Source organism: Clinocottus analis, unplaced genomic scaffold (genome assembly GCF_023055335.1).
Source record: "Clinocottus analis isolate CAN_PGR_092001 unplaced genomic scaffold, fCliAna1.0.p SCAF_52, whole genome shotgun sequence".
Classification (NCBI taxonomy): domain Eukaryota; kingdom Metazoa; phylum Chordata; class Actinopteri; order Perciformes; family Cottidae; genus Clinocottus; species Clinocottus analis.
Genome location: NW_027176210.1, coordinates 71,445 through 85,144, shown reverse-complemented (window position 1 = coordinate 85,144; position 13,700 = coordinate 71,445). Strand labels below are relative to the sequence as shown.

At 47.4% G+C, this 13,700-nt stretch overlaps 1 protein-coding gene across 2 annotated transcripts in view; it reads right to left on the bottom strand.

Annotated features, from left to right (window-relative positions):
• The window catches only part of ccdc88c (coiled-coil domain containing 88C), a 36,281-nt gene that overhangs the window by 8,116 nt on the left and 14,465 nt on the right, over positions 1 to 13,700 (bottom strand). For both annotated transcript variants that reach the window (XM_068601598.1, XM_068601597.1), the window contains 21 exons: positions 13,165 to 13,248; positions 11,980 to 12,123; positions 10,922 to 11,145; positions 10,367 to 10,448; positions 9,222 to 9,380; positions 8,772 to 8,918; positions 8,487 to 8,637; positions 8,212 to 8,393; positions 7,985 to 8,122; positions 7,607 to 7,891; positions 6,717 to 7,514; positions 6,265 to 6,392; positions 6,032 to 6,173; positions 5,829 to 5,939; positions 5,458 to 5,619; positions 5,078 to 5,355; positions 3,851 to 3,994; positions 3,100 to 3,286; positions 2,845 to 2,990; positions 2,012 to 2,101; positions 1,594 to 1,898 (listed from right to left, as the gene is read on the bottom strand). In XM_068601598.1, the coding sequence (XP_068457699.1) occupies positions 1,594 to 1,898; positions 2,012 to 2,101; positions 2,845 to 2,990; positions 3,100 to 3,286; positions 3,851 to 3,994; positions 5,078 to 5,355; positions 5,458 to 5,619; positions 5,829 to 5,939; positions 6,032 to 6,173; positions 6,265 to 6,392; positions 6,717 to 7,514; positions 7,607 to 7,891; positions 7,985 to 8,122; positions 8,212 to 8,393; positions 8,487 to 8,637; positions 8,772 to 8,918; positions 9,222 to 9,380; positions 10,367 to 10,448; positions 10,922 to 11,145; positions 11,980 to 12,123; positions 13,165 to 13,248 (4,087 nt within the window). The remainder of the gene's footprint in view (positions 1 to 1,593; positions 1,899 to 2,011; positions 2,102 to 2,844; positions 2,991 to 3,099; positions 3,287 to 3,850; positions 3,995 to 5,077; positions 5,356 to 5,457; positions 5,620 to 5,828; positions 5,940 to 6,031; positions 6,174 to 6,264; positions 6,393 to 6,716; positions 7,515 to 7,606; positions 7,892 to 7,984; positions 8,123 to 8,211; positions 8,394 to 8,486; positions 8,638 to 8,771; positions 8,919 to 9,221; positions 9,381 to 10,366; positions 10,449 to 10,921; positions 11,146 to 11,979; positions 12,124 to 13,164; positions 13,249 to 13,700) is intronic.

Sequence of the window (13,700 nt, the reverse complement as noted above, 5' to 3'; positions counted from 1 at the left end):
TGGCTAGTGATGACGTCAGCTGTGATGTCAGTGGAAGACCAGAATCGCAGTCTTCTGGTGAGAGAGAGGGAGGGACGGGAGGAAGAGGAGGAGGAAGAGGAGGAGGAAGAGGGGAGGAGTTTCTCCTGACTTTTACTGCGGAGGAAACTGAAGCGTTTTGGGGTGGGGGGGGCTGAGATGGATAGAGTGGAGAGAGATAGGAGAGAGGGATGGAGAAACGTAAAGCAAATGATGAAATAATGACAGTGAATCAAAGGAAACAGTTGATTAAGAAGTTATTGGCAGAGTGATAAATAATAGACATCATGCAGGAAAATCCACGAGAATAAAACCAGCCACAAGTGAAACCATGCATTGATTAGACTCAAGGAGACCTCAACTCACTCTAAGTCAAACAAAGTAGGACTACTAGTGCAAAGCTTGGTGTCGGGATGTGTCACCTATGCAGACAACACATCTGGAGGTTAAGACTGATTTTAATCTCACTTCAACTTGCTGGAGGAGTTCAACCTAAAAGCCAGTGAGAGTGAATTGAGCTCAGCCGTGAGGAGAAGGCCACTGAAGAGTGGAGCTCTATGAAACAACAACATTGAAAAAGAAACTTAATAAAGTTAGGACCATGCATAAGAACCCACGTCTGGTGTTAGGATGGAGATGAAAGTGTGGCTCAGGTAGCCAGAGTGTGTAGAGTTGTCTAGTGTGTGTGAGTACAATCGTCTGCTTGAGGCCTCTTGTCACCAGCTGGTTCAGACGTGAGTGTAGTTAGTGGCTTGAAGGAGTCCAGTGTGAATGTTATAAGATCCATGGTTTAAACAAGCCCGACATGGGCTGAAGTCATTTCACTGAACTTCAGCTCTAAAGTTATTATTATTATCTAGTATCATTTTAGAAATGTTTGATAATCATTAACATAATACCGTGTTTCTGTAATATCTGTTATGATCATTATATTAAAAATGTTGTTAGCTGCTAATGAATTTAGAGTAGTTTAATAGTGATTTACCTTTTTCACAAAGCACACATTTATTATGATAAAAATAGTTACTCAGAGGGCTAATAGTCTGAGAGTATTAAATGCTTTTAATCACTGAATCAAACTTGTACCTTTTGTTTGTTCAAACAATGAGTGAATTATGAAGTACCAGGAAGCACCTGGAAGTGTAAAATGTAATGATGCATTACAAACACTCCAAAAGGAGTTTGGAAAGAATGCAGTAGAAACATCCCATAATCCCTCTGTGTGCTATTGGATGCTTCTGTGTGTTAACATGGAAAGACTAATGCTGGGCGAAGCGGCAGTGATGTGTGGAGATCAACAGCGCCCTCTTCAGGTGAAGACACGGAGGTGAGCCTGATCAGAAGTCACCATGTTCCATCAGCTTTCAGGTTTGTAAACCATGAATATCAGCAAGAATGTACTTGCATATGCATTTCAAAATGAAAGACTTCAAGCAGCTCTCCGCTCTCTCGTGCTCCATAAAGATGACAACACAGACATGAAAGTCTCCTCCACTGTCAATGCCTCATGATCTTCACAGAGGCAGAGCCTCACGGTCCTGATGATGAGCGGTGCATGAAGACGGAGGGTGTTACCTCTGCAGATGGGCGTGAGCGCTGGACTCTGGGGTCCCAGGCCGGTGCTGCTGGTGTGGTTGTTGTGGTTACTGTGGGCGTGGCCGCCGTCCAGCTTGTCACTTCCTGTGCGGTGGGGTGGAGGCGGTGGGGTTTCCGGGGGGAGCAGGGGCGGCGGGGAAGGCAGCGGGATGTCCGGGGCGCTCTTTGCCCGCTCCCTCTCCTTGCCTGCGTCCTTGTCCCGGTCCGGCCCTCTCTCCCTGCTGCTCTCCTTGCGGGGTTTGATCAGTTTGGCTAAAGCTTTGGCTCCGGACCACTGGCTCCTCCTGGCGGGACACACATCAACCCGTTACCTGGGCCGGCTCTGCACCAACTCCACACACAACTAGTGCGTATTTTCTGTGAGAAAGTAAATGAAGTGAGTCTATAAAGGCATTACTTTTTTGGCGAGGGGTCGTAGAACTTGTACTGGTCCATGATCTTCTCCTCGAGTTTCTCTTTCTGGCGACGGAGAGCGTTCAGCTTGTCTCTGCACGTGAAATAAAAACACACAGACAACATTGTGATTATTCATGGCCATGGTTTACTTCAGCACATCTTATTCTTTAGAGACACTCAGTGGACAGTTATACCTGAATCTACTGTTGCATTGTTTTATGTTTATCTGTAAAGCTGGAACAGGAAAGCTATATGATTTAGGTCATGTGATTTGGACCAGGAAGTGTTTTGTACTTGTGGCGGGACTCCCTAGAAGCTTTGTGGTGCGTTCCAATCAAAGACACAGAAGTGGACCTGGTCCTCATGTTGGTTTGTGGACTGCTGTTTATAAACGTCGAGCCCGTCGCTTTGGCCGGCGCCAGCTCGGCTTTTTAATTTAGTGAACCGACGTGACCGTATTTGGACTGCTGGCAGCTGACAGAGATGCCGTCTATGACCCTGGTAGTGACCTGTCAATCACAAGGTAGTCCAGCCCTAAAGCGTACCCTGCTTCATGGTCAATTTGACCATAAATAGGAGGTTTTAAGGGAACATCCACATGCTCCAAAAACATAGTTTGTAGTGATGCGAGATGAAGCAATGAAGCTTTCCAGCAAATTGGTTTGCAAAGGGTTAATTTATATTGCCTTCATGCGCACACAAAACCTCAGATGAGCTCATCCCTCCATGTAATTTGTGGCGTCTGCTGTATAGTTAAACATAGTGACATGTGGTTTACTAGCGCTGTGGTTTTATGGGCCACAGTTTGTGTTGCGGGTGTCATTGTGCAGTTACATGTATAGCTTCTGCTCCTGGTGATACAGCTCTTTGCTCTCCATGCTCCTCTCCAGCAGAGTGTGGTTCTGCTGACTCAGCAGGTTGATCTGACTCAGCAGGTGGTGGTTCTCCTCTTCCAGGTTCCCTTTCAGTCGGCTCAACAGCTGAAAAACACAGGGACGCAGCCGGGGTCAGGTCCGTGCAGTGACACGTGACGGTGAATGCTGTGCTTCAGGTGTTTTCCCTGCTGGCCAAGCAAAAGGCCCAGCTCACCTCACAGTGGTTGTCTAGTTTGGTCATGGTTAGATCCAGGCCCTGGTGTTGCTCCATCAGCGCATCGTATCGTGCCATCCATTGACTCTCTTCCCGCTGGGCGGAGCTTAGTGAGCTCTTGAGGTCGTTCATGCGCTGCTGCAGTCCATCACATTGCTCCGCCTGGTGCGACTGGCTCTCTGTTAACCTGGAGGGGGATTCAGAAGAGAAAGAACTTGAGTTCTAGTTTGGATTACTTTGGGAGCGGGGTTTCAAGAAGCACTTGTCCATCGTCAGTGTATTACGTGCAGTTCATGGCCGGTCATGACGTCAAACAGTTGAAGAACTAGACCTGAGTTACTGCACGTTAGCGACCTACTGCTGTCAGATAAACATGTTTTAACCACCAGGGAGAAGGCCCACCGGATCAACATGCTGAGCGTTACCTTGCTGTGAGACATATGGATCTGGTGAGAAACTGAAGCCGTTTCTTTTTACCTTGTCGAACACGCAGGTTGCTGGTGAACTCGTCCCATCAAACTGGCAAAAACATTCCAAATAGAGTTTGTATTTTACGTGGTATTGAGCTTAGTAAATAGGTTTTAGCAGCTGCCCCCGTCCACAGCAGTACGCTGCTTTGCTCCTGTCAGCAGGTCATACGATAGGAAATACACTGACTGTGGACAAGTACTTCACACAACTTCCTAACGTCATTGCCATCCCTTTAACGCCAGACCTTTTCAAAACACCTTAAGAAACAGTAAAGCAGTACCTGTCCACTTCTGTTTTGAGCTGTAGGTTCTCTTGCTGGAGAAGACGACTCTTTTGGATCTCCTGGTTCAGGTCCTCCTTCTCTTTGCGACCGTGTCTCTCCTGATCCTCCCATTTCTCTTTCTGCTGCAGCAAAGTACAACACCTGCAGACAGACACGACGTCGCCTGTGATTACAACTTGAGCACGGTCATGTGTGGTTCCTTAAACTGAAAAACAGTTTCCATTTCTTTGGCATCAGTCCTGTTTCCACTGTGAGGCCAAGGAGAGTAAACCATGTTAACACATCGTGAAGACGAGTGGAAGAATAAAGACTATAAATCTACAATCCAGTCCACCTTCCTTCTCCATTCACATTTGCACTTTGCAAACTATTTCTGTAAGCTTCATTTTTGTGAAGGGGAAGGCTCATTCTCTGTCTCAGTTTGGACTTATTTGATCTTGAAACATGAAGAGCAGATCTCATGTTGGTGTCCGGGTGATGCTGGGATACTTCATTTGAACAGTAAGGGCTAAAGTGAAGCCCGTCATCAAGTTGTTGTCCTCAGCCTGCTCGTGTGTTTGTAGTCCCAACAACTCAGACAGAGTGAGACCTCTTTCTCTACTGCGGATCGCTTCATGTCAGTTTAATTAAAAATGTTCTTCATATCCTATTAGTTGCTTCAGCTTATAAACTCAAAAATAACAGTAACAATCTGTCCACTGCAGTCAGTGACATGAGACATGATAAATATATATCCACCAAGTTCTAAACCGGTGTTAATGTAAATGCAAGATATGTGTTTATGACTTTATTCATTTCTTTAATCACAAATTCCTTTTTTCCTCTTCCTGCAAAATGTGAAATATTTGGGGTTTCTGTTGGCTGGTTAACCCCATCATGTCAAACCTCCCTCAACCGTTACGTCAGAGTGTATTTAGTATTTAGATTTCAGCTTTGAAAACTTGTTTTACATTTCCATAAGATGTGGATGATCTAACAATCAACGATCCCACAGCTCCGTATCTTTGCTTTACGTCGCACTTTATTCATGAAGCCCCACATCGCAATACACCAAAGTTACAGAAGCTAAAGATGCTCTGATGTCATTTCACTGTCCTTTTAATAGAGGACTGGATTACTTTTAGCTTCCCCCATTAAGTATTGACTAAATATTCCTCACTGCTCACCTCTCAGTGTTGGATGAGGACTCATCGTTAGCAGTCGGGTCTGCGTGCTGCCACTTACTTGCTGTGCAGCGTCCGGTGCTCGCCCTCCAGCGACCTCTGCTTGCCCTTCAGCGCAGCGTGCTGACTGATGAGCTGCTCGTACTCGTGCGCTTGCCTCTCGTGAACGCTCAGCAGGCGCTCGTGGTCGCTGAGCACGCTCTCTCTGGCTCGCCACGCCTCCTCGCGCTGCCGCTGCCACGTCTCCACCTCCGACTCCAAGGCGGTGACTTGGCCCTGCAGCACGGCATTCTGGGCCATGAGAGAGGCACTCTGGGAGGAGAGCGTGGAGTTCTCCACCTGAGATGCAGATGAGTCCATCAGAAGGCAGCGGTCCAATAAAACATTCTCTGCAGAACTGTTGCACAGCCGCTGTGACGGTGACTGACTTGGACGGTGTACCTGCAGTTTGGCGGTCTGTGTGTGTAAAGCTGAATTCTGCTCCTGCAGGGTGCAGGTGTGTCGCTGCAGCCCCGTCATCTGGTTGTTCAGAGAAGTGTTCTGGTTCTCCAGCTGCTTGAGCTGCTCCTTCAGGAGACTGCTCTCCATCTGCAGGGAGGAACTCTTGGGAAAGAAATGACACCAGAACAATTAATAACATGAAGAACATCTTAGTGGTACACAGGAGCCACATGCAGTCAATTCTGATGGTCCAATAATTCAACAGAGGCTCATTCATTTTGTGAAAAAAGGTGAATTATAAAAATGTAAATATATACACAACAACTACAATACGTTGTAAACACAAGTATATGTGATCATATCAATCATACATTCTTCTCGACATCAATGAGGTGATCTTTGATCCGCAGCAGTTCAGCGGTGGCTGACCCTTGACCCCGGTCGCCTCCACAGCTCTGCTGGTAGCTGTGGTTTTCTTCCCCCTGGAACAAACAAGACAGATTGTGACACACTTAAAAAAAAACCCCCACAAGCTGGAGACTTCTTTGACAGATGTTTGTGTGCACGTGCTTACTGTGGCTAGCTTAGCACGTAGCGTAGTGTTGAGCGTGCTGCTCTCTTCCAGTTTCCTTTCAAGACAGGAGATTTTCTCCTCTTTCACCTTCATCGTCTGTTGGACGGTTTCCTCGAGCCGAGACTCCAGCAGCCTGTACCTGCTGCCGGGTGCACAAGAGGAAAATTGTCCGGTCAACTTCCCATCAGACATTAACTTCGACACAAGAATCCTGTGAGTCTGCAGCAGACTACCTGTCCTCCAGCGCGAGCTCCTGCTGGAGCAGCTTTTCTCTGTTCAGTCCGATCTTCTCCAGTTCTTGATTCAGTCTCTCCAACTCAACACTTTGCTGCTGAACGCTCAGCTTCTCCGACACCAACTCCTGCACACACACACACACACACACACACACACACACACACACACACACACACACACACACACACACACACACACACACACACACAAGAGCTGCAGCGAGGGAACTCATACACATCAACATGCCCTCATGTCAGGGTTAAAACAATGTTGGTCATGGAACAGCCACCACAGCTAGCGTCAGCAGCTAACTTGAGGTTCACTTAGTTTATGTATTGTGTAGTGGTCTCTCGTTACAAATAAAGGGGTCAGTGTTATCTACCGGTGGACTATTTATTGTTAAGTTGTTTAATACTTTTAATCATTTCCACAGACGTTGTCCTCTCACCTCTCTCAGAGTAGCCAAAGTCCTCTTGTTAATAGTCGCCTGTTTCTGCAGCTCCTTGTTCTCCCTCTCCAACTCCTTGGCTTTGACTGACACCTCCTTCAGCCTATCCACTTCCTTAGAGAGAGTCACGCCCTCTTTCTTCACGGTGGCCAATCGTCTGGCTTTCTCCTCCAGCTCTGTCTCTTTCCCCTCCAGCAGCGTTCGGATCTTCCAGCTCTCCTTCTCCAGGTGCTTCCTGCCAATCTCTGACTGCTCCAAGTCCAGTTGGAGCTTCCTCCTCTCCTCTTCAACTTCCTCCCTCCTTCTCCGCTCCTCCTTCATCTCTTCTACTTCCCTCCTCAGTTCCTCCTCTCTGACCTGGGTGTCCTGTCTCTGTCTCTCCTCGTCTTCCCTCTCCTCTCTGCTCCTCTGTACTTCCTCCCCTAAGCGATGCTTCTCCTGGTTCAGGGATGCCACGTTTAGCTCGAGCCTCTCCGCCCTCTTCTTTTCTCCTTGGGCCTCCTCTCGGGCCTCCTCCAGCCTCCTCTGCACATCCTGGGTCTCCCTCTGTGCCTCTTTATGCTCCTCCTGGAGGGAGGCCAGGCGGGCGGATGTGGAGCGCAGGTTTTCCAGCGAGCAGCGCAGGTCCAGGTTCTCCTTCGACAGCAGACCGCTCTCCGCCTCGTGCTTTGCCAGCCGCTGCTGCTCCCGCTGGGCCTCCTCTGCCTCCCGCTTCAGCCGGTGCACCTCCTGCTCCAGGGAGGACACCTGCTTCTCGAGAGCCTCGGACCGCTCGCTGCATGCACGCAGAGAGGCCACCTAGAAGCGAGACAGAGAAGTCAAACATAATTTATTCTTCAATCAAAGTTAGCTTGTACTAAGAATACATAAAACATGTGTTTTTGTACTACCTCTCTGTTCAGGGAGTCCCTGCTCCTCTCCAGCCTCGCCGCCTCTCGCTCCACCTCCTCGCACCGCCCCGCCCTTTCCCTCAGCCTATCCGCATCCTCACTGGCTAGTTTGAGTTGGGTTTCTAAGCTGGCCAATCGAGAGCTGGTGTCGGTGATGCTCTGGTGCAGCAGGCGGTTCTCCGTTTCCACCTCGCGGACCCTCGCCTCGTCGTTTGACTGCGCTCGCTCCTGAAGGGACGCCACGGCGTCAGAGAGGTGCTGCTTCTCGCTCTCCAGCTCTGAGATCTGATTGGACAGGAGGATTGGAACGAACAATGCATTCTGGCCTCTTATAGCGGACAGTGTGATGTTACCCAAGTGTGTGTGAGTGTGAACTACCTGTCTGTCTTTCTCTGCCCTCAGAGTATGCATATCTCTCCCCAGAATCTGTTTTTCCTTCAATATTTCCTCTCCCAGGGACTCCATGTCCTGATTGGTCAGTCTCTCCTGGTCCAATAAACCCTGGAGACGGTCCAACTAACAAACACACAAGATAAACGTACTGTGGTTATTAGTGACATGCAAATGAGTAACAGGTAACAGAAAACTACTGTGTGTCCTTCTACCTTCTTGCTGAGGCCTTGGTTCTCCCTGTCGAGCTCCTGCGTGTGGAGCTGCTGCTCCTGCAGGAGGTGGTTGCCCTCTTTCAGTCTCTCTATGGAGGCCTGAAGCTCCCGGTTCTCCTTCTCTAGCTTCAACACCCGACTGGAGACGCCCTCGTTCAGCTCATGGACCAGCGACTTACGAGCTGCAGCAGAGTTTAACACATGACTTTGGTGAGAAAACAAAATCGTCACAAAGCAGACAGAGCTCTGTGTGACAGAAGACCAGCGCGCCTCACTCTCTGTGTTAGTGTTGTCATGGTTCTTGCTCAGCTGCTCCAGCTCCCAGCCCAGATGGGCCGACTCGTTCATACTCTGTTTCTGTCCGATCTCCAGCAGCATGTTCTCCTCCACCAGCTCCTCCAACCGCCGACGTTCATTGTCCCTGTCCTGCACAACAGACATGTACTGTTCTTAATGAGGGGAATAATCTGCATTCATTTTGGTCTGATATCTGGGCCTCGTGTGAAAATCCACCTCATGAAACCATAGATACACAAAAACTAAAGCTTGGACGGTCATACCATTTCCAGGTCGTGCAATTTTGACCGAAGTAAAAGGTTGTCTTTCTCTAGCGTGTGCAGTTTATCACAGCGCCCCCTAGAGGTGGAGAGCTGCTCCTCCAACAGCACCTTGGTCTCCATGAGGGTCAGGTTGTCCTCGCGAAGCTCCTGTATGACACACACACACACACACACACACACACACACACACACACACACACACACACACACACACACACACACACACACACACACACACACACACACACACACACACACACACAACCAGTTATATGAACTGCAGAAGGCCATTTGAAATGGAGAAGAAGTGAAAATATACTGAAACCATCAAACGTGAAAACAAATCCGTCACAATGATCCTTCACAGATTCAATATCGGACAAAGTGTCTTCAGACAGGAGAACATGAAGGTGATGGGCCGCGTGAAGCTGTGTGTGTGTGTGTGTGTACCTCCATTCTGGTCTTGTAGAAGTGTACATCGTTGAGCTTCTCTTTACACCTGCTCAGTTCAGTCTCCAGCCGGTCGACCCGCGCCGCTCTTTCCCTCAGCGAGTCCACCTCGTCCCGGTACACTCGGACAGAACGAGCCTCACAGGACAGAGACTGGTTCTGAGCCACACACACACACACACACACACACACACACACACACACACACACACACACACACACACACACACACACACACACACACACACACACACACACACACATCATTTGACATTTACTTTAATATAACAGAAAGACACAGTGCACAAAGAATATTGTGTTTACAAACTGCAACCTAATTATTATTATTATAATAATAATTATAATAATAATAATAATAATAATAATTATTATTATTATTATTATTGGTGACCGCAAGCTTGAATGACAGAACAACAGTAATGGAACCAAAGTAACTCCATTACATCTCATCTAGCTGACGCTTTTATCCAAAGCGACTAACGTGTTTGCTCTATACGCCGTAGACACAGCGACGAGGACCAATTAGGGCTTAAGATCTTGTCAAAACTGTCAAAACTGTATTCCTTTAGTAGTAAAGGGTCAACAAGCCAGAGCAGGGCTCCTCCACAACAGTTCAGATCATTTGTTGAGCTTAAAAAAGGCCTGAGGAATGAACGCAATGTATAAAAATAAAAAGCAATGCATAAAAAAGCAATGTTTTAATAAAGCAATGTTTTTCCTGCTCTTTAAAATGTCGCCATAGAGAACTATTCCTACATGCAGCAATGCAAATGTGCAACAGTTGCAACACTTTAATAAAATATTCTACATGGATTTGCAGAACAGGGACAGTTTGAGGTCCTCCTGGAGAAACTAGGGCCACATACGAGGAGGCAGAGGACCAACTACCAGAATCCTATTGACCCGGTCCACAGGACACACACACACACACACACACACACACGTTGTCTATATTCATGACTGCAGAAGGTGATTATTAGATGCCTTTATCCGTATTTTTGTAGAAAAAGCTGAAAGAGAATGAACCTCGCTGTGAAACAGCATTTCAGAGTGAATTCACAGTCTGTTGAAGTACTTGAGACAGTAAACTTTCAGACTAAACATTGTTCATGACGGGTCCTGACCTCTTGTTTCTGTCTCTGTAACTCCTGATCCAGTCGCTCCACTTCATGCTTTGAATCCATCAGCTGCTCTGTCTTCTCCTCCCTACACACACACACACACACACACACACACACACACACACACACACACACACACACACACACACACACACACACACACACACACACAATCCTTAATTATGTTGTGTAATCAGCCTGGTAATGTGGAGAGAGGTTGGTGGTAATTGAAGAGTTTGAAAACTTACAGTAATGACATTGTAGAAACACAGTAGACTCACTGCGAGTCTTTAATATAACTACGTGAAAGAATCCAGACAGAACGTTACACACAGTTGCTGTGTGTAACGTGGGAGTGGATAGTTTACCTGCAAATAGATGGGTCCCCCTATGTGATTACACTGCACATCTATCAGAGCGAGACGGCATAATAAGCTATGTGGCACATATAATGACTTCCAGCTGCCGCTGTATGGCCACAGAAAGCTGGAGGCTGGTCTGTGACAGCGTGCGGGTCGGCACTATGAGCGATACAAGCGTCATGTGATCAACACTCACAGCTCCTGTCTGTATCTGCAGAGCTTGGCTTTGGTGTCGGCGAGCTCCACGGACAGATGCTGCTTCTCCTCTTTGGTCAGCTCCGTCACAGCCGAGCCGCCCTTCTTCGCTCCCACCGCCCCGCTCTGCCCGCACTCGGGGCTGCTCATGCCCAGGTTCCTGCACCCGTCCTGGGGCTGTTGACTGGACAGGTAGTCCCTCTCCTGGGTCAGATCCACAATCACCTGGAAGGCAGAAGTGGCTTTTGCTAAATTCTTGTTTCACACGTGTTCTCTCATTAAAACACTGTTACGGGCAGACTTCTGTCGACTTTCTTCTTTAACTTTGAGAAGTTTACTGACACAAATCTATTTAGTAGTGTGTTCAGTGGAAAATACTCTGAGACAGCATTTCATCATTTAACATTACAAATTGGACTTGATTCCCACAACACACACAAGCAGGTTATTCTGACACTGTAAAGACATGAATTATTGTTAGATTATATACTGTCAATGAGAGAATCATGTGTGATGAACTAAAGCTGAGCTGAAAGATACTTCATCAAAAGTCACTATATTCCCATTAAGAAATATTGTCAAAACTCTGTTTGCACAAACCAGTTCCTGTTAAATTCCTGGCTTCAGGCACCTGTGAAGCCATGATTGACACGGCTGAGACGACACGCGACAAAGGTTCTGTGACTCTTCTGAGCTGCAGGCTGTTCACAAAGAGGTCGTAGACGTGTCAATCGTCCAGTGTGCAGGATGAAGCATGTGGCGGCTCCGTTTTGTATTATACTGGTAACACTTGGAAACATGTTACATAGATCCTATCATATTCCAATGTTTGTGAAATAAATATACACATTTTGATTGCTGGATGACATCATACCTGTGTTATACCGTCTCTACTTTGACTTTTACAACGCGGTGAAGAAAGAGGTCACGATGACTCAAATGTGACAGGAGCACAAGCTTTCAGTCTGTCACAATAATCACACATGTATGTAATAATAACGACGCATATTTAAAAATGCGAACACGTTTGTGTCATTATTGATGTGTGCAAGTCTCTACCTCACTGGCTTTGTCTCTCTGGTCGATCAGCTGCTGCAGCGACGCCGCCATGTTGCGGGACAGCGGCTCCAGCTCGTCCTGCGCCAGCTCCGAGCCTTCCTCCAGCCAGGACAGGTCCAGGACGTTCAGCTGGTTGTGGGTCACCTGCAAGAGACACACAGTTAAATACTGATTCAGCTGAATCTGGCGGTGCATGTTTATATCGCTGGTTAGAATCAGATTTATTTCCCCCACAGACTCGTGACCGCTGTGATTTGGCTTGACTTTTTCTGACAGTCGGAAACCTCGGGATCTTACAAGTTGTGTGAGTTTGAACAATGTGTGTCTCATAGAAGACTGTTCAACGCGTCTGCGGGGCTGAAGAGAAGTTAACGAGCAAGATCACATCATTAGCAAGACCTCAGCATCCAGCCCGTCTAAGGAATCAAGCGCTGACCGGTTTGGAGCTACGAAGGAGCTTCATTAAACTGCACATTCAGAACAAAATGCCTTTAATCATGTTACTGCTGCCCGAGCGCTTATTGCTCTTTCATGTCAGCTGATGCTGGACTGCTTCATGCTGCACAGACACACATGGAGAACAAGGACGAGTGCAACGCATCACAAAACTTGCGATTCGGAACGTATCATGGTTTCAATTCACGAATTGGATCGAGAAGAACAAGCAAACAGAACTTTTAGAGATTCTTCATCAGCCGCTGACACAGATCACGGATTGTTGAGGCGCATCGGGTCGATGCAGATTGTCTTGTTGTTGTTGTTGTTTTGGTGAAGCAGCTGGTCTACAAGGCCCCAACTATTGGTTACGAGTCAGTGAACGACAAAGAAAAGCTCAAAGAAGACATCCACCTGACCAGAGAGCATCTTTGAACCCTATATACACCAACCTGTCATCACATGACCAGTTCCAATGTCTGCACTTACTTAGATCACATGGAAATGTCACCATTTTGAAACTCCATCCACCGATGAAGACCAAGAAATGAGTGACCTGAGCCTCGAGTTGAGAGGGAACACCTCGAGCTCATTTCCTGTTCATGCCGGTAATTTGGGTTTCTACTAGAACATGTTTTCATGTTTATGAACAGAAACACACGTTATTTATCCCTCAGTGTGTGTTTGATTGTTCCTGAACCGCACAACGACGCCTGAACTCGTGAGCTTGATTCTTTCTTAGCGACTGACCTCCTGGATGTGAGAGACGATGGCAGCTTGTGTCTCAATGTCCAGCAGCTTGATCTTCTCGATCATCTCCTCCTTACGCTCACACTGAGAAACACACACACGTACACACACACACACACACACATGCACACACACACACACACACACGCACACACACACACACACACACACACACACACACACACAGCAGGAAATGAAAACAGCAAACGCATTTGAATACAAACGGTGCTTGTTGATGTTTCTTTGCCGTGGAGCAGAACAGGACTATGGGAAATGCAGTTTGTATATTATGGTTTGTTTGACATTGCCATTCATTCTTGCACGAGGCTTTATCCACCTCTCCCTCCCTCTGTCTCTCCATTCACCGCTCCCTCATGGTCTCTCTCCTGGAACCAGTAGAACCAGTCCAGGTAGGGAGGAGACAAAAGGAGGGAAGAGTGAAAGAAAGGGAGGAAGGACTGAGGAAGGCTGGAGCAATGAAGGGAAAACTCATGTGGAAAGAAAAAAGCACTTTGGTGGGTTCCCAGCCGTGGGAG